Source organism: Heliangelus exortis, chromosome 2 (genome assembly GCF_036169615.1).
Source record: "Heliangelus exortis chromosome 2, bHelExo1.hap1, whole genome shotgun sequence".
NCBI classification, from domain to species: Eukaryota; Metazoa; Chordata; class Aves; order Apodiformes; family Trochilidae; genus Heliangelus; species Heliangelus exortis.
In genome coordinates, this window is record NC_092423.1 from 48,340,313 (window position 1) to 48,360,237 (window position 19,925).

General features: G+C 39.0%; 1 protein-coding gene across 1 annotated transcript; it reads right to left on the bottom strand.

The window, feature by feature from the left end:
- Window positions 1-14,572: 14,572 nt before the first annotated feature.
- Window positions 14,573-17,127, bottom strand: LOC139792910 (probable G-protein coupled receptor 141). Its single transcript, XM_071736880.1, is given in 3 exon segments — window positions 14,573-14,689; window positions 16,563-17,097; window positions 17,099-17,127. Coding segments are annotated over 3 exon segments (681 nt in total).
- Window positions 17,128-19,925: the final 2,798 nt, after the last annotated feature.

Below are 19,925 nucleotides of genomic sequence, written 5' to 3' on the forward strand. Positions count from 1 at the left end.
AAAAAGTTGCTTTCCTGAAATGGCTACTATTTTACAGCCAGAACTCTGGACAGAACCAAAGTAGGCTATGAGATCAAGAGCTTTGCATGCTATGTTACCTGGTTGCATCCCATCGCTCTTAAGTTGAAAAGTGATCCCCAAAACTTGCAAAAGTGTTGCATAGATAATTCCCTTGTCACCCTGTGGAAAGTGCCATTGGCTGTCACCAAAACTGCTGGGGATCAGAAACTGAACTTCTCAGTTTGTATCATCTTCAGGCTCTTCTGTTAAATAAATAAATAAATAATAATAAAAAAATTCAGCTCAGCTCTGTAATCTAAGTCTGAAAAAGAAATGCAGATATACACATCAGAGATCCAGGTCAAGACCTACATCACAAATGAGTTAAAAGGAAGGACTTGTCTGGTTCAACATTGAGGAAACTGAAGACAAAGACGAAAGGTGAATTTTTAAATTATTAAGCAAAAGAAAACAGAAGTAGAAGCAACAGATGAAAGAGAAGGAACAAGTCCTGTCAGATGTTCAGAGATGGGATGAAACTCTGAGGAAGTGTCACCAACTGTGTCTCTGCATGGGTGCAGTACAGTTCCTTTAAGCAGGGGCTAGATCTGCTAGATCTGAGTTTTTGGTTTCATTACTGCACAATTTCCTCTGCTTTCTGTGTCACTTTTTAAGAGATGTTCTGTTTGCCAGTCAGTATGATGGCAACCAAGGTTTCACATATGAGCTTGAGAGCTCCTTTCTGTCTAGCAAGAACCATAAAACTGTGCTACCGTGTGCTACTAAATAGGTTTTCAATTTTAGCTACCTCCAACCTTTAGTCTAAATTGCTGATAATTTCTATTATTTATCAACATTAAAACCTGTATTGCTAGTTACTTATCAGAACTGAGTTACATATGGATTGAAATAATTAACAACATTAAGATAGGGAGTACCTGTGTCATGTTTTAACATCCTGCTTTTTGGGGGATTGCAGATGAAATCACAGTTCTTGCTGGCTGGCTCCCACTCAATTAGACCTGAGTCACAGATACTGAAAAGTGAGCCAATCATACTTCAAGGTTAGTTGACTTGCAGGACAATCCCTTTAATTTGCCAATCCCACCCACCCATGTGGCATGAAGAATTTAATAATTTCAGCCAGAAAATGCTCAACAGAGATAGCAGGGAGATTTGAAATTCTTGGGCTAATCTACTAGCTTGATTGCAAATTTGCTGAGAGGCTTCTCAGTCTTTGTTTATTGGGATGGAATAGTCTATCTGGTTCTCTGTGTATTAGAAATAAAAAAACATAATTGCCTCAGTCATGTCTATTTAAATGCTTCAAAAATAGACATGTTTTATGTTAGCAGAAGTAATACATTATGGATTTCTGTGGAGGCATTTGGCAGAGTATATCACAGGCAAGTTATGACTTGCATTTTGAAACAAAATTTATTTCTTGGGTCATATGTGAGGAAGGAAGGTTTATTGTTACAAGTTCAGGAACTTATACTTCATCTCCTGTGCCAGTACATACCAGTTTAGTAGTAAGTTAGAAGATTTATGAAATAGTTATGTCCTACTATTTGGTATAGTTGCCCTCTAACACCTCTAGAGACAATAAAAGTTGTTGCTGCTTTAGGTCATTGCAGAAATTTAATAACACAGGCTTTAAAACACCATTGTACTTCAGAACAGCTGCAGAGAACCACATGTGAGCCAAGGAACTGGCACTTGCAACAAAACCTTTTTCTGGTCCTAAATGGTTTCTTTTCTGTTTGTATACATTCACCCATCCTCTTGGTCAAACTTAATGACCCATAGCCAGCCTCAGAAATCTGTGTTTCTAGGGACATCCCCAGATGCTGCTGCTTTACCCTGTTTCTCATGGTCTTCTTGATACAGTCACAACCAGAGACCAAATTATTCTTTCCTGACCATGATACACAGAGTCAACAAGCCTGAGTTTAAAATTTGGATTTTTTGGTGAGTGGATTTCACCACAGAAGCTGTTTCTTTTAAGTCTTTGGATGAAGAGACAGAGACAAGGTTTGCAAAACCAATGGTGAGGCAAATCCACAAGCAGAAGAAATCCCAAAGCTGAGGCCATTTGTGCAGTGAACTTAGTTCTGTGTTTAAAAAAATTGACTATCTCATCCTTGGAGTGCCTCCTCCGTAATGCAGCCACCACTTGCAGAAGAAAATACAACAGAGAAAAAAGCAGTTCTGCAACATTCAACAACAGCAGTGGTTGAGGAAGCAAGGCATCGTTCAGACAAAAATAATGTAAAAGAATTTAAAAATTGATGCTTATTGTGTATTTAAAGTATACTTCCTATTTGCCTTGCCCTGGGAAAGTTTCTGTTAACTTCTTCAGAGATGCCAGTAGCAATCAGGAATGAACCTGTGTGCCAGCCAGTCCATTACCCATGGTAGCACACAAAAGTTCAGGCAGACCCATGTATTTTCACAGGGCACAGCTGTCGTTTTATGTTTTAAACACAAATGTCACTGGCATTGTGAGATATAGAAACTTGATGGTTTATCAAAAGACAAATGTCCAATGTACCTAAAAGATTAATATCTCTATGGGTATCTCTGTGCTTTCACTCTCTGTGGACTCTGAGTTTCTCTCAGGTACCAAGCATTCAGTTCTCCCTCTCTTTAGGCTGAGGTTGCAGACCTCTTAAATGACAACAGTTATGACCACAGGTGCTCTGACTTATATTCAGGCCAGTAGTTCTGCTCCTTCTAGTTCTATGATAATAATAAATAGTGACCATAGCTTCTTTATGGAAGGATATTTCCTTATAGGAACAAGAAAAATGGCCTTAGAGAGGAAAGACATTTAAATCAATAAAACAGACTGTACTTATTCAGGTCTTACCTTGGTTTGCTATTTGGTCAAATGTGAATAAGCACTACTTGACAAGAAACTTGGAAAGGATTTTTGCTCACTGTGTTAGATAATATCTTTAAAATTATATAGAGTACATGTTACTAAATAATTCAGCCACCTTTAGCACTCGGAAGTTGAAAAAGCAGTGTCATTTCTGTTGTCTTTTTGCTAATTGGGAAATCTCTGTGCTTCCATTATACATGCTGTTTGCAAGAATGAAATAAAATGAATACCATGCCATATGTCTGTTTATACCCCATACTCTCAACACATGGCAAAGAGAGTATGTGCAGCCAGTCAGAAGGCTCTCATACTAAAATAATCATGTTCCTAAGTACCATCAAACTGTCTGCACCAGTTCATTCAATAGCTTTCAGTGTGTCTTTGTTTTCTCAGTTTAAGGATTTGAGCAGTTACTGTAATTGTGAGAACATTTCTACCCTAAAGCATAGATGGGCTGTGCAGCTAATTACCATACTTTAAGCTAACTCTATGAAAATGAAATATGTGATAGGTTCCAAATGAACCATTTAGTAGAGGCCTGTTGGCCTTATCTTTTCATTGTAACAAAAACAGATTGTTGAACAAGAGAAAGAGATAGAGGGGAACATCTGAAATGAAGTGATTAACTTAATTGCTTTTCTTTCATCCACCAGCAGTTCTTAGAAGTGAAGGATGGGAGAAGCCTTTGTTAATATAGAAGACAGAGGGAGGAAATGATTTATCTCTGTGCAACACAGTGTTGTTTTATAAAACCTTGTACTCAGCTACCAGTCATCTTTGAATGTCTGAAACTCAAATAAGTATAAAATGTCACAATCTTGAACCTTGAATATTGTAATGCATCAGTTGCCAACTGAAGAGAGGCAGGGAGAGAAGGAGTCAAAATCATTTCATGAATCCCTCCATTCCAAATATTGTCCCATTGTAGGCAATCAGTCTCGGCCCCAGAGACACAGGAGAGGGCTACCTCTAAAAGCAGAAGAATCTTTAGGATGCAGCAGTTACCTCCCTTTGGGAACAGAGGAAACTCTGCTTCTAGTGATTTTTCTCCAATTTCCATGGGAGTATGCAGGGGTTACTGCATGACCAGTATTCTTGAGCTCCAACACACCTCACCTGTCTGCTTCTGGCTTCAAAGTCTCTGAGAAAATATGGTAAAGAAGAAATAAAAAACCTGCTGCTCTTCATCCAAAAATTTGGTTCATCCACAGATCCAAGAAGAGCCTTAAATCCATGCAATAACATTTGCTAGTGATGCACTTCTTTCCTGAAGAGCAGAGGGAAAGACTGAAGCCTATGGATGTAGAGGACAGACTGCTGGAAGCACCATAGCTTTAGAGCCCAGCTGGAGTAATCAAATGCCCAAGTTGTTTAGAGATTGAGGGAAAAGCTCAGCCCCAGGGGTAAGGGGTAGAAAAAGGGGTTAGAAAAGCTCTTAGCATTAGCTGAGACAGATGACAAATACTTGTTAATTCAAAAAAAGGAAAAGTTACATCAAAATGAAATTGAATATCATGGCTAGGAAAAGTGAGGTTGCTGTTGCTCAGCAAAGAAAGTTTAGGAGGACAAGAACTTTGCTGCTCTCATCCCCATGTACAGCAGGAATCAGACACTGCCCATGTGGCACTGAAAAGGTTTCCTTGATAGTACCTGCACGGAGGTTCTTCCTTCTGGCAAGAATTAATATACCCTTGCAAGCCTGCCTAATTTCCTACTGTATAGTGACAGAGCTGTCAGAGGGCTCTTTGTACAGATCTCCAGGACCTCAGAGGGTATAAACCTTTCTGTAGGGGAAACTAGTCATCTGAACCATGAAATACTTATAAGGGCCTGAAGTCCTTGCTCAGCTCTCATTATAAATATCTGTGAGTAAATAAGACATTGGACTTCACAGAGCATGACAGAACTGGCTCAAGGCTTCTGAGGTTTATAAATCATAATGCTTTTAGATCTGTTTCTTGTACACCTTTGAAATAAATACAAGACAAAAAACCCCAAACTAAACCAACCAAAACCAAAAGCAAAACCAAAACAAAACAACCCCTCCACCCCAGAAAAAACCTGAACAACCCAACAAACAGCACAGGCATTTCTGTACCTTTCCTCTACAATTTCTTTCCACTTGAAGGTCTGTCCCGTGTTCATATAAAGGCCTTTGAGGTGGTACTGGTCTTAGTGTCCTACAAATGCTTTCCAAGGATGATGGGGAGGGCAGCTGTTTCTCCAGGGTTATCATTGAGCCATGATACAGGTTTTCTTCTTGAAGTTTTTTACCTACAGGATAACTACTGCCATACACACTTGCATGGTGAGATGGTCTGTGGGTACCACACACATTTAGCTACCCCTATCACATGCAACATCCCCTAAGTGGCTATTTACTCATAATGAGAAATAAGCTCATGACAAAGATTTTCTTTTCAAGAGGTCATATTTTTCCTTTTAGCAACTCCTGACCTCCTTGGTGTTTTATTTTATTTAAATTTGAGAGAGAAAAAGCTGCCTTAAATATGATCAATAATTTGACCTACAGAGCAAAGGAAAATCAGGGAGGGATTTACTTACATATTTCAAAGGTATGAAGATTTATGTGTTTCAGTAGTGGATTTTCAATATACAAAATAGCAAAAGTAAGTTTAGTAGAAATAAGCATCTTTAAAATCATGATATCTATCTGTTAAGTTGAGGACCTAATTAACCTAGAAATATGAAGTTAAGTTCCTTTACATCAGAAGTTATAAGCTCTCAGAAATAAATCCAGGGATTATGTCCTCAGTTCAAGGAAGGCCAGCGAAAGAGCAATCAATCATCCTGTTTCTTTTCTTTTTCATTAAGCATTGTTTTAGGCATGACTTTCAAACAATTTTTTTTTGCCAGTATTAAACAGCTTTTACCTTTGAGAACCAAAAACTGAATTGATTTGAAAGTTCCTTTTCTGATCCTCCTGATACTTTAAAATCCTCCTGATTTAAAAAGTAATAAATATTATAGGTTTTTCATGCTTGATATTGTGCATTTTTAATTCATATGTTTATATTTAACAATTTTAATAAAATAAAATAAAAGTTGTATAAACCCCAGTTTTGTTGTCTAAACTAAATCTCATTGAAATCCAAAGCAGGAATTTAAACATTTTAATTTACTCTTTAAAAATTTGGCTTAAATTTGGAAGTGTGATGAGTTCATCCCATCTGGCAGCTAAGCTCCCACCTTATTGTTCACTCGGTCTCCCCAGATGGATGGAGGAGAAAATTGGAAGGGAACAAGAGAGATGAAAACTTGCGTGTCAAGATAAAGATGGTTCAATAAGCAAAGAGGGGAAAAAAAGGAAACATAAACTAATTAAGGGATGCAAAATCAATCATCCCTCACTACCAGTAGACTGATGTCCAGTCAGTCTCCAAGCAATGACTACTTTGACCCTCCACCCTCTGGTTTTATTGCTGAGCATGATTTTATATGTTAGGGAATATGGAATATGGATGGTTCAGGTCAGGTGTCCCAGCTGTATCCCCTCTCCAGATCTTGCTGACCCCCAGCTCAGTTGCTTGAGGGCAGAGTGAAAAACAGGTGATTCCTTGCACAGCTCAGCAAAAGATGAAACATCAATGTGTTATTGATGCTGGTTTGTTTACTAATCTAAAACACATACCATGCAACCATAGAAGCTGCTATGAAGGAAACTAACTCCATCCTGGCCAGTCTCAGTACAGAACAGAAAAATGTAGTTTTGAAGTAAAGACAAGAAACGTTCTGAAAACGTAATAAAATATGAACCTGTTAAAAAGGAAAATTTCTGTTTGGAAAATATAAAGAAAAGAAAAACAAACCTATGTTCCAAAAGATTTACTGGAATATGGATTACTCCAGAAAACAAATATCTCTAGGGTGTATTTTAATCTGAATGGACCGTAGTTACTTAAGTGATAAGGACCGTGCAAACTTGCTGTTTTCCAAAAAGCAAATGCCTGTATGCCAAGGTTTAACAATGGGCTGGCAATGAAATAATTGTCAGATGCTCTCTATGAACTCCTTTCCCTTCCCAGAAAGGTAAAGGAAAGAGAATAAAGGAGAGAGACTTAGGGGTTGGAAACTAAACTACAGAGCTGTAATGAAACAATATTGATAAACAATAAAACAATAAATATACAGAAATATGTATAGATATAAGATACAAATAGATAGAAACCCACTACTGGTCTCCCCTCCCAGTGATGCTGATGCCACCACTGAGGCTGCAGGGCATCCCTGAGGAAGTCCCAGACTGGGCTCCTGGAGTCAGTGGCAGACAGGACCTGGATTAAGGAACACAGAGCAGGATCAGAGGCAGATGAATAGATGGAGTTCTGGAAAACTGGCCAGGGATGAAGAGAGCTTGACCCTCACAATCCCTCAGATTTATACTGAGTATGAAACCTGTGGCATGGGATATCTCATTTTGTCAGTTTTGGTCACCTGTCCAATTCACTCCTCTCCTCAAGAGGATTGCAAGTGTGACCCCTTTTCCTCCCTTTTGTTTCCAGAGCAGAAGTTGTGCTTGATTCTGCATACCATTTTCTAACAGTGGCTATAAACATTGAGTGTTATCAATCCTACATGTCAGCAAGTGTAGTTACTTAGAAGTTACAACACTTAAAAGTTGATTAGATTTAAATGAAAAGTACAATTACTAAAAAGAAAATTGGTTCTGTCCTGGTTCAAACCAGGACACTCCAATAGCTGAAATCCCTCTTCTTGTTTGTAGTGGAAGGCAGTGGCAGAGTGGGATGAGATGTTAGAAAGTTATAAAGCCATTGTAAGATGGGGCATATCAGGTGAGAGAGAACCTCAGTAATGAGGGTCAAACATGGCATTGCAACTCCACTGAAGAGGAGCTGGCATGCTCCTCAGTGATGGATCTGATACCCTGCAACATCCTCACCAAGACCTGTGTAACAGGGCAGAGCTTCTTGGAGACCATGAAATGGGGGGAGCAACAAGAGGCTGGAGGGCAGGGCTGACAGCCAGAGGGGCCCTGGCAGGCAGGGGGAATGAGCCAGCAGGAATCTTATAAGGGTATTAAAAATTGTTTGATATTTTCAAAAGGCAACTAGCTACAGTCCTGGGCAGCCTGGATTTTAGAGTAGGTGGCAAGGGTAGGTGACCTTTAGAGATCTCTTACCATCTACTTTTTCCTATGACACTGTGATTTTAACTTGTCCTAATATCACAGAAGTTAACCTCCCTCCCACATCTTTACTTCACAGCTTTGTGAAGGTTCAAGTTACTAAATTTAATTGCTAATTATAGTAACTAACTTGAAGCAATTATTAACGTGGAACATTTTGTAACACAAATATAAATTACAATTTGCTCTTACACACATTCTTGACTTTCAGAATAAGATTTTGTCCTTGCTAATATTTTATCAGCTCAGGGTTTTTATGTTATAGCAAAAATACCCCTTGTCATTATAATACATTAAACCACTTCGGTCCAACATAATTTTTTTTCCTTGCTATTTTTACTTCACCAATAACTGCAGTGGTTCCACACTCCTACGCACTTTTGTAAAATGTGTTGTTATGGTGATGTGTTTCACATGCTGTATTTTTCCATATACCTCTATTACCACTTTTTTGTGCCCCTTGTGTAGTTAAATATGCCCACAAGTGACCAGTTTGAGGTACTTAACCAAGAAACAGCTGGGATTTTTTTCTTGCAGATTAATTTTTGTCTCACAGCTTGGCTTTACTTATTTGCCTGTGAATTAACTGCTTATCATTTAATTTCTCTTGTCATTTTCTTCATCTGTTCTCGTAATTTTGGTATTCCCTGTACTGCATATTCATTGGGGTGAAACATTTGCTGGTGCTGTTTGTCAGCATTGTTTAATCTCCACATCCTACTACTGCATCACAGAGGTCCATGTCTCCTATAGCATCTGAGCTGGCTCAGCCTTTCAAATTGCTTAATTGACTAAATATTAATAAAAAAAAAATAATTACACATCTGTTGAAAAGATATCAGCTCAGGTTTGCAGGCTGCTGCTAGTGGTAGACAGAATGAGAACTCTGCTTTCAAGTGTGATTGTTTTTTTTTTTATTTTAGTTGTGACTAAATTTCTAGGTAGATTGTTGTGGAGGCAAAGTAAAATGCATGAAGGTGTGCAATATCCACACAACAGCTCTGAACACGTCATATTCTGGAATATCAGAACAGTGTTATGGTAAATTGCCTCTTTATTTATAAGAAGATTGTGTATAGAGGACATACAGTAGAGCATATTAGACTGTGCATATTAGTAATGAGGAACAACCATGCTAATTAACTCTGCTCCCTAATGAAATTAAATTCATGCAGTGAAAGACATTTCTAATACATTCAGTACAAACCCAAACTGTATCAGTTGCTAATTCCTTCACTGTGACAGGGTGACAGGACATTATCATCATTATGTGCTAGGATGGAACAGTTATCACTGAGAGGGAGAAAAGGGGACATTGTGTTTGTAGGCTGAGGTTGTTCCAGTTTCCACCAAAGAAAACAATAGTTTCCTTCCTCCACCCCTTCCTCCTCTCCAGGCATACAGACTGATAAATTAGTGAGCTGTTATATCTCACTCCTAAGTAAATTTTGGAAAAAGAGGTTGATACATTAAATTCCTTAAAAGTAATGTAAGCTCAAATGTAAGCATGGGCAGGAAACATCAGGCAGCACGTTTTGCCCACTGAGCTCACAATTATTTTTGCAATTGAAACAATGGTGAGAAGGATCTCTTCCATTTTTCCCTTTGACATGTCAGTCAACCTGCTTGCTTGTTCACCTGGGGGACAGTCATATTCTCTATGTTGTTGCCAGCTGAATGTTCTTTTAGCCATACCTTCTCATCTCAGATGCAAACCATGTCATTCTACCCATCCAGCTTAGCCAGCCATGCTTCTTCATCTTGCTAGTGAAAACTAAGTTCATCTTTGGAGTCTGGAGTAGCTGGTGGGGTCCTCTGCAGCTGCACAGGCTGTGGGGACAGTTGATACAGCACACAGAGAAGGTCCTTCTCAGTCATTAGCACCAGATGATATCCAAGAGAGAAGAGATTGAAGTGAGCTCACACCTGGGATCCGTTCAGATCAGCTCTGAACAGAGCTACACATGGTGCAGAGATTATTCCTGGAAGGTGAGCCAAATTCCTGGTAAACTGCACAAAGTGTATTCCCACAGGTCAGTTCCACAAATTATTGTCTGCCATCTTCTCCATAAACATCTCCTAAATATTGCTATCTGGATGCCCTGCTAGTTTTTGGCCTCAAGAGTGTCCTGATTTTCCTTGCATTAGGCTGAAAAATACTTTATTTCTTGGATGACTTCTGTAATACCACAAGAGATACAAAAGTGAGAAAGTTGTCAAGAAGCTGTAAAGACACCCCAGCTGCTTTTGGTTTTGATGTAAATAGAAGGAGAGAGGAAATTTTGATGATGCACTTCTGGCTCATCCACTTCAAGCTGCGTAGGCACATGGATTGCATATTGATAAAGCCAGTTGACCCCTGTGCTCAGTGCTCCTTGTTCAGAACAGACTGGTCAGCAAAGAGTTCCCAGTGGTGCCTTCTTTCTCCTTGGCACATTACACAGAAGGATTTGAAGAGCTCAGCAACATCTCTGATGTTGTTTGCATACTTAAGTGACAAGTGTTTCATGACACAGTTGCAGCCACTATGGTCAGTATCCATATAAGCTTTTTTTAATGATATAGGAATCTTCAATGTTCACATAATAAATAAGAGATTCCTCCTCTGTCTGTGTCTTAATCAACTTCCCAGTGTCTCCATATTGTAGAATTTCATTTTTGAAACAATAAACATTTTACTAGCAATAGTGCTGTGTATCTAAATGGAGAACACTGTTATGTATACACATAAGATTAAAAAAAACCCAAAAAACCAAAAGAGGAGGTTCTCCATACTTACTTTGTAAGCAGATGGTATTAACATCTTACTTTGACTTGGGATTCTGTTTTGTCTTCTATATTTCAACACAGCTGCACAATACCCTGCCTTTGGGAGCTTGTAGTTGGAGCATTTCTTACATTTCTCTATAGTTCTTCACAAAATTTAACTTCAAAGTTCTGAGGTATCTTCAGGAATGATTACCTAGCAAGCAGAGAAAACTGATTCAGCTTCCTCCTTTTATGTACAAATGTTCTTGCACCAGTTTTGGACATATGATAGTCATACTGTGAAACCAGTCATTTTGCAAAATTACTAAAATCTAAAGACATTTCTCAAAATGACTTCCAATCATTTTGCAAAATGACAGAAATCAGTAGGCAGATATTATGCAAAATATATAATCTCTAGGTTTTTTAACTTATTAGCTCAAAAGACAACAGAAAGGTATGATTTATTTAATTTTATTTCCCAAACTGCTGAAAACCAAAATATATTACAGACCAATCTAGATATTACATTTTCTAAAACAGACACTCTCATGAGGTCAACATTACTTTGCTGAGTTTGTAGCAGTTTTTAATGTTTTGTTCCATTTGACTGAATTTTGAAACACCTTATCTTCCCCACTAGAACAATAATGACAATTGTTCACATGTTGTGAAATTCTAGAAAACATCAGCCATTTCAGGTAAAATTAAGAATGCAGTATATTGGTGTAATAAAATTGCCATTATTTTTCAAAATTCCTGAAACCAGTCATTTTGTGTGTCTGAAAGAGTAATTTTCAAAAAGAACATATATACAGCCTGTCTGCTGTTTTGTCTTTAAAATTCTGAAGGCCTGTTTACTACAGAGATAGTTTTATGCCTGCAAATTGAGTTTAATTTATGAAATTCTTTTCATTACATGAAACTCTTTTCATTACATGAAACTTTGTGGTGCTATTTCTAGCATATGGACACTTTCGTGTCTTGAGCAGATCCTGATTCAGCTGCTTTCCCTGTAGCAGAGAGTGGGAACCAAGATCTCTCTCCATCTATGTGGAGTCCTCTCCCATTTGTGTTTCTTGGCCCGAAGCCTTCAGACTGCTGAGGGTCTCCTCTCCAGGAGCTGGTAGGTCAAGGTTGTCCATCACTGGATTTTCCAACAATGCAAATACAGTCTGTGCTGTCCTCTCTTATTTTCTTATTTTCTTCTGTGCTTTTATAGGACCTGACTAGTGGAGTCTCACTCAGTGAGAGAGACTCAGAGAGAGAGTCACTGTGAGACTCCACTGCCACATCTCTGATGTGTGTTTCCTCACATCTGCTGAGGAAAAGCATCGGGAAGATACAGTCCTATCTGCAATCCTTAGAGGTCTTTGTTAGAAATGATGGTGCTGCCACCAGTGTACACCCACCCCTTCAGCCATAGGCAGGCTGTTGCAGTTCTGTGCTATAGACCTCTTAAAACAGACGAGGGACTCTTAGCCCTTTTCCATGAGTCTCCTTCCCTTAGCATGCAGCCCCTGCCAAGCACAAGTCAGGAACTTACTTCCCAGTTTCAGATGAAGAATTTGGAGATGCTATTAAATTTCTGTTCTACCATCTGTCTTACGTCTTTTGTAGGCACTGAGCATGTGGTCTCTCCTGCCCATGAGCCTGCTATGGATGGGGTTGTCTGTGGATTTGATAGCTGATTCCCCAGTTGGTTTTGTATTATCCTTCTCACCCATGGGACTTGCACTGTTTCCATTAGCAAGACCTCAAAGTCAGGTGAGATCCAGCCAGTCACGGGTGAGGTAGAATTCATTGATGGTAGGTACCAGAACTAAGGAGCTAGCCTGGAACTCCCAAAATTAAGGTGTTACTGGTTGAGAATGAAAGCAGCCAGGGGGTCTCTTTACTGCTTCGCCAGAGGAAAGAGGACTATAATTCAGGGAACTGGTACTGAATATTTTCTTTATTGACATTTCTTTTTCCAATGAAAAACTAACTTATTGAGTAGCTTTTTGCAAGTGAGAAAAATTACCTCACTGAGTACCAGAAAGTTTAGCTTGATTTTTCTGAAGTTTCTGGCTCAGTGGTCAAGCTGATGTTTTGTTAATGACCCCTTGACTTTTGAAACCAGCCCTTGTTTCCAATGAAGTCCTAGCCTTAGGGTTTACTTACAGGAAAAGTGCACACAAAGTCTTATTTTTCTGCAAACATCAGAATTGAGTAACTTTATGGGTCAGAAACACATGGTACTGCAACTCTATTGAGGTTTTTGTTGAGGAACTGCTTCCTCTGCTGCCTTCAGAAGTAGGAAAGGGACAACTGGCCACCACAAACTGGCTGCTGGAGGCTTCTACACCACCAGCTCTCTGCCAAAACCAGTGGCCACTGATCAGCAGATGGTGTTTGTTCATCAGTCTGAACAGAACTAAGAGAGCAGATGGTTCTGCTCATGAGGCTCTGATTCCTTCAAGGAAACTGTGTATATGTAGGAGGGGTTCAAGTATATGACTCACACAATTTGTAATGCAAAAAATTAAAGATTAGATAAAGGTAACTATTAAATCTGATATGTTTTTTAAAATTAATTTTAAACGAATGCAATTACAAAATCATCAAAACACACTATTTAAAACTGTTATTAAACCAATGTGATTAAAACAATTCAAAAAACCATTTTAAGAATGTTAAACAAATGCAATTAGAAAACATCAAAATATGTTTTTTAATAATGATGTTTAGGGCTGTGACCTGAAACAAGCTGTTCATAAAAAATATTTGATTGTCTTTACCTCATTGTTAATTTTTTGTTTCTCATGTTTGATTGAGTTGTTTTATCTCATCACTAATTTTTTTGCAAATAGAAGTGGAAATTTCAGGCGATGTGGGTATGTGGAAAACTGCCTGGAAGGAAAAGAGCTGGATCCTAAGGTGAATTAGACAAGTTGAATTACAGTCTGATAAGTGCCCCAAATCAGCATTGCTACAAAAAGCAGTCTTGCTGTATGTATCCCTCCACTGACTCACTGTTCCATGGGTGAAAGAGGGAACTGATGCAACTGAAAGCCATTCAGCAGAATCCCAACCCAATGGAAAGAGCAATGTGGGAGTGTGAGCAGGAATGATGGAGCTCAAGTTAGCTCGTGGCAAGGAGAGTGCCACTATTTTGGCACCTTTAAGGGTTCAATAAGCAACATGAGATCAAGGCCAGAGACACAGTCTATGTTTTCTTGCCACTGTGTGGCAGAAACATGCTAATATTCTGCTCTCCTATCCTCATCCCCTGTCACGTTCTTCAGGTCCTACCCCCATCTACGTCCTGCTGTAATACAGCTTTTTATGTCTGTTTTCTAGCTGTTTTGTTATGTTTGTTGATGCTGTTTTCTAGTGCAGAACTATTCTCCATCATTCAGACTCAGCAAAATCAGAGTCCCCTTTAAGCCTGTGGTGCCTCTGACCAAGATGATGGTAACTGGAAATTCTCCCTTCATCTGTAGATCACCTCCCACATGTCAGCAGTTTGCCATCACTGCCTCTGCCATCCCCAGCCACAGGAGCCACTTGGCTACATTTCAGATGCTTTTCTGCCATTGTCTACACTTGCATTTCCAGCAGTTACTCAGACTCTTCTCCTTCAGGGGCATTTCCTGGCAGCACCACCACCCCTCCTTAACCCTCCTGAAGGAAGCAAGCAGAGAGAGTGGTTGGGAGGAGGGGTGGGAGAGAGCAAGAAGCTGGTGAGGAGCAAAGCAGGTTCAAGTTGGAGGCAACTGGTTCTCCCTTCAAACCCTGCTGGCACCTTCACTGGAAGCATCTCCACTGTCACAACTTGGCAGAGCAATTCCTGATGGTGTTGATGAAGACTTCATTTTCGCAGGGTGGAGGAAGGCTTTCTCCACCTGCAACAAAGTTTCACAAAGAAAGAAGAAAAGAAGGTGTAAAGTTTACAAAGAAAGTCCCGTTGAATTACAGCCCCATTCCATTGAATTACAGTAATTTTACTCATTATCATCCTGAGTTAAAATTAACATTAACTTTTTTTTTGAAAAAACCCCAGTATCTAGTATTTTTTGTGATGCTATGTTGTAGACTATTGCAAATGTGTGTGTTTTTACAGTAAGTAAATACATTGTGATTTCATCACATACCTGAACAAGATTGTTAAGCTGTATGATTAGGAAGTATTTTTGTAAACATATGGTTTGTTTTTTTTTCAATTTTGCCAAATATAGATACAAAGGCTTTTCACTTACATGAATATGTGCAGGAAGGACGTGCATAATTTTGTTAGCATGTAGTGATCTTGTTTATTAATAATTTTATTATAATGGAAGGGTTATAGTAGTGTTATACAAGGGTACCCAGTGCCCACAGACCACACTCAAGGTATTTTCTTCCACCAGCAATGTTGCCATAGGAGGAAACAAAGACATTGTGCCATTTTCCATCTTATTTCCTCCTACAGAGCAAAACAGGTTTGTTCATATGGTTTTAAAATAAATGTAGGTCACAGCAATTTATTGTTTTCTACATGACACACAATTAACTAGCAGTGAAATACACATTCAAGTTGACTCCTTCCATGTTTTAAGTTCCTGTAGTCCCTTGACTACACTGAATCTCTCTAGTAGTTGTTTTCCTCCACCATGAGCTTCCTCAAGAGCAAACACCTGCTCAGTTCTGTCTCAGATCCACACACACTGCAAGCTCTCACATTCCTGTCTTAAGAACTGTTGTGATTCAGGATATGTGCCAATGTGGGATATGTGGGCCATGAAAGCACCCCCACATCTCACTTTTGTTCAGTGATTTCCAGCTTTCCACGTTATATGGTATTATTAAGACTCCTATCTGAAAATACTTTCTCATGACCAGACCTCTCCAGAGATACAGAGGAGCTTCAAGCAAGAAGAAAGGGAAGAAAGACTATGAAAGATGTCAGATCCTATAAAGTAACTACCGTATTTGGTGGGACAAAAAGCAACAAGCATAGCAGTAAGATTGTACAGATACATCAAAATCAACCAGTAGTTGATTGACCAATGTCTGATGAGCAAGAGGTGCTGAAGGTGAAATACAAAGGACAGGAAAGAATCAGAGGTATGAAAATGTGGTCTTCAACAGCATCACAGGGAGAGACTGTCGCTGGAAAGCAATCAGCTGATAATCTCTAATTTGTCAAATGATTAAAATATTATTCCACTAACTCTGGGTGAAAAGAATATGATCTTAGGAAGATAACAAGAAGAAAGAGAAATTAGCCATTACTGTCTTAGGTTATAGAAGCCAGAGCTTTATATTTTTTGTAGGGGTGTAGAGCAGCTGCGCAATGAAAACCTGGATGTCTTTCACAGAATTATTTTGCTGAATTTTTTCTCTTTTTTAGTGGAATCCAATTCTTTGTTCAGAAATAGCAACTCACAATGCCTCTTTGATATATAATAAGCTTTTTAGCTGCATCAGGCTTATTAGCTTTTTTCATCCCTCCAATTCAAGTAGGAACTTGTTGATTTCTTCTACTAGTAAAGGCTACTAACTTTATAGAGTGATCTGAAGCCAAAGATACTGTGAGTAGTTATAAAAGTCATAATTGCACAAAATCAGCATCAGAGAAAAAGTAATTTGTACTCCGGAATCCTAAAATATTTGACTTCTTAAGATCATACAACTTTTGTCTGAATAACCTAAGTAAAATTATTGTCACTGTTACATATTTTTCCGTAATTAAGCAATTCTGTTAATAAAAAATACGTTTTTTTTTTTAATACTTACACTCTCCTGCTGTAGTTTTTTGTGGAATTTAAAGAATGTTGTATCATTGTATGAGCCTGAGCTTCCTTACTCAAAGTACAGAACTGGCACCATGAAGACCATGTCAAAGACGCACACAGCAGCACTTGATTTAATGGCATGCAGCTTCCAGTAAAACTCCACCTTGTCCTTCCACTGAAAGAAGATAATCCACCGGATCACCAGTGTGATCACATAGAAAAGGATGGTCAGGTACATGTGGCTGTGCACCATTGCTCTCACCATTTTGCAAAATGGTATCTTGAATACCCACTTCTTTTGGACATAGTAGTGCAGGCAGAAGGGCACTGTGAAGAGGAGGAGGCCGTGCACAATGACCAGGTTTATGATGGCAGTAGTGGTCACAGAGAGAGTGTTCATCTTGACCAGCACAAATGACATAGTGATGGACCCAATCACACCTCCAGCAAAGGCAACCGAGTAGGCAGTGATCAATATGGCATTCATGGTGCTGGTGTGAGTGAAGGCAGAGGAGGAGTCACTGCTGTTCCTATTCAATCATATTCCTGAAATCTTCCTCATACATGTTCTAGAAATGAAAGAATATATAGGCTAAGACAAGGTAGGAATGAAAATCCATCAGAGTTTTCTACTTGGATCTTGCTCAAGGGGTAATCCTGGAATCTCACAGCTGGCACAAGCTAGTACCAGCAGTTTAATCCAAACATCCTCCAGCCAAAAAACAAACAAGCAAACAAACAAATGGCTGAGAAGGCTAGGCAGAGAGACTGCTCTTGTCCTTAAGAGTGCTAACCATGGTCTTAAAAACAAGCATGAGTTATGTGTGGGAAGAAAGGATCTTTAGACAAATGACATGATTCGAGCTCTCTGTGTTATTAGTTCTCTTCTCTTCTGAGCATTTCCATGTTTTTGCACTGAAGATCAGAGATATTGTTCAAATTCTGCTACTCATTCATCAGTTTGTTTATTTGCAACACAAATATGTCCTTCCCAGAGCCAAATAACCATATGTTGCTCTATCAAAGCTGCAAATTTTGTTTATTACCCAGAGCTGAGTTTTGCACACATTAGAGCCAAACTGCTTCCCTGTGGACACTTTATCCGAGTAATGGATTAAGCACCATGGATACCCAGGCTCCATGGAAATCCTGCTCAGATCCTGCCAGAGTAGCGTGGACAGTGCTGTCCTGGTGCTCAGGGACATTTCACATCTTGTATGTGGCAACTGGGTGTTACAAAATGGGCTATTAGAAAAACATTAGGAGAGGACATCCTATGTCAGTGCAAATAAGTCTGACTGGCCCAAACTGAGGGTAGGTATTGGAAAGTTTAGTAAGTATGCTATACATTTTTAACATAGCACCATTTCAAAGAGAGTTTAAATAGAATTCTTATAATTCCAAATATTACTTCCAGTAGGATTTTTAAGTACTACAAGGTTGTGTGGGAGCAGAAGAGTTCAAGTAGGGTGCTATCCTGAACCATGGCTTCATCTCTGAAAGTATCAAAAGGATGTCCAGAAAAGAAGTGGGCAGAATTAAACAGTCCAGGGCTCTGTACTATTCCAGTTATACTGCTGCTACTACTTGAACTATAACTTAAAGCTTACTTTGATATGTCATCCATTTCGCTGGTGAATCCCACAACACAAGAGGGGGTTTTTACATTGTTTTGAGTTTTTACATTGTTTTCTTCCAATAATGGAATGTCATTAACATCACAAAGTAGTTCTTCTACTTCTATGACTGTTTTTTCAGCATATTTTCATTTTCAGGTAGCACATATTGCCAAATGTGGAAAGGGGAGAAAAATTCTGTGAAAAAGAGGAAATACCTGTAACAGATTATAGACTGGTTTTGCTTGCAGTGAGGAATGACTATCTATGACATGCTTCAGATATTTTGTGTTGTTTCTTAGTAATACTTGAAAGTATTTGCCTCTACAGTAGTCAAGACCTCTATATACATAGACAATTTAGTTATTCTCTAGCTATCTCAACACATCTATGACTGGATATTTTATTGTAATCAACATAAATATAACTGCTCCATGTCAAATTGATATACTGGCTGTCAGTGCTTACTGACCTTTTTTGTTTGAAACTGCAATTCAGTTATGTGAGCAACTAATTCCAGTGCATTATGAAAAGTTAAAGGGGTTGCAGTGAAAGAACCTTTTCTCAAAGGCACCACTAGTTGGCACAATGCAGGTCTTGCATCAGAAACCATGCAAGTTTCTTCCAGCTCTCTTATTTCTGAGACATTTCTGCATTTCAGCCCCAAAACCATGCTAGCCAGAAGGGATTTCCACTACCTGTTCATCAGTTCCTCCAAGCTGTTAAGCTTCAATTCAAAAATATGTCTGTAAAAAGTAGAATTAGGGCACTGTTTTAATTTAAAATGCAAAAACTATAAAATTTTAAAAGTGCTACAAGCTGGAAATACTGGTTGGTGTCAGTAGCCCCAGCAGCAGGGCTGCCCAAGGAGAGGAAGGACCCCTGAAGGTCACCCTTTTGAGCCTGACACTGAAACTTGAACTGAAGGCAGTAAGGAACAGATAAACAGAAGATAGATAGCTGACCTTTTTCTCAGATATTCCTACTAGAGGGACAACAAGAGAGGACCTATTTCTTTCTGCTAATAAGCAACCAAGACACTGAAATGCAGGTTTCTGAAGAACTTAAGAATTTTGCACTCATTAAATCCCTTCATTGTAAGATTCAGCAGGAAATGTCATTTTCATTAAACTTAAAAAAAAAAAAAAAATGCTGAAGCTACTGGCAGCTATGATATGAGATTATCAGCTCCCCACTGAAATATCAGAGTATGATGAATGCAGAGCACAACATGCAGCAGGGTGTGTTTCACAGAGGAAATGCTGCTTTCTGGTGAAATGAGGTTTCCATTGTACTGACACTCACATAGCTACAACCTACTGACCTGCAGTACAACTAACAAAGTCCTCTGGTGAGAACTTAACAGGAGGCACATGGAATAAGAGCGAATATAGGTTTTAAGAGAGACTAATTATGTGACAAAAGCCTACGCACTGCATCTCACTGGAAATATGAACTGTAGAATATCTCACAGCAGAGGATGAAAAACAGATAAGACCACTGAGAGCAGCATCAAGCTATCTGACATATAGTCCTACCCCATGCAGCTTAGCCTCATGCAAGTGTCAGCTGCTGTAAGCTCTTGCCATCCGTAGCAGCATTGCTTCAATACTGAATCCAGCTTGCTTGAAATTCGCTTTTTAAACTGCTTTCTTACCCTGCATTTCAGAGTGGCTGTACCCTGCATTCCAGAGTTACAGTTCAATCTCATCCCTGCTTGCCTCCTTCCCACACACCCCCTCACTCAA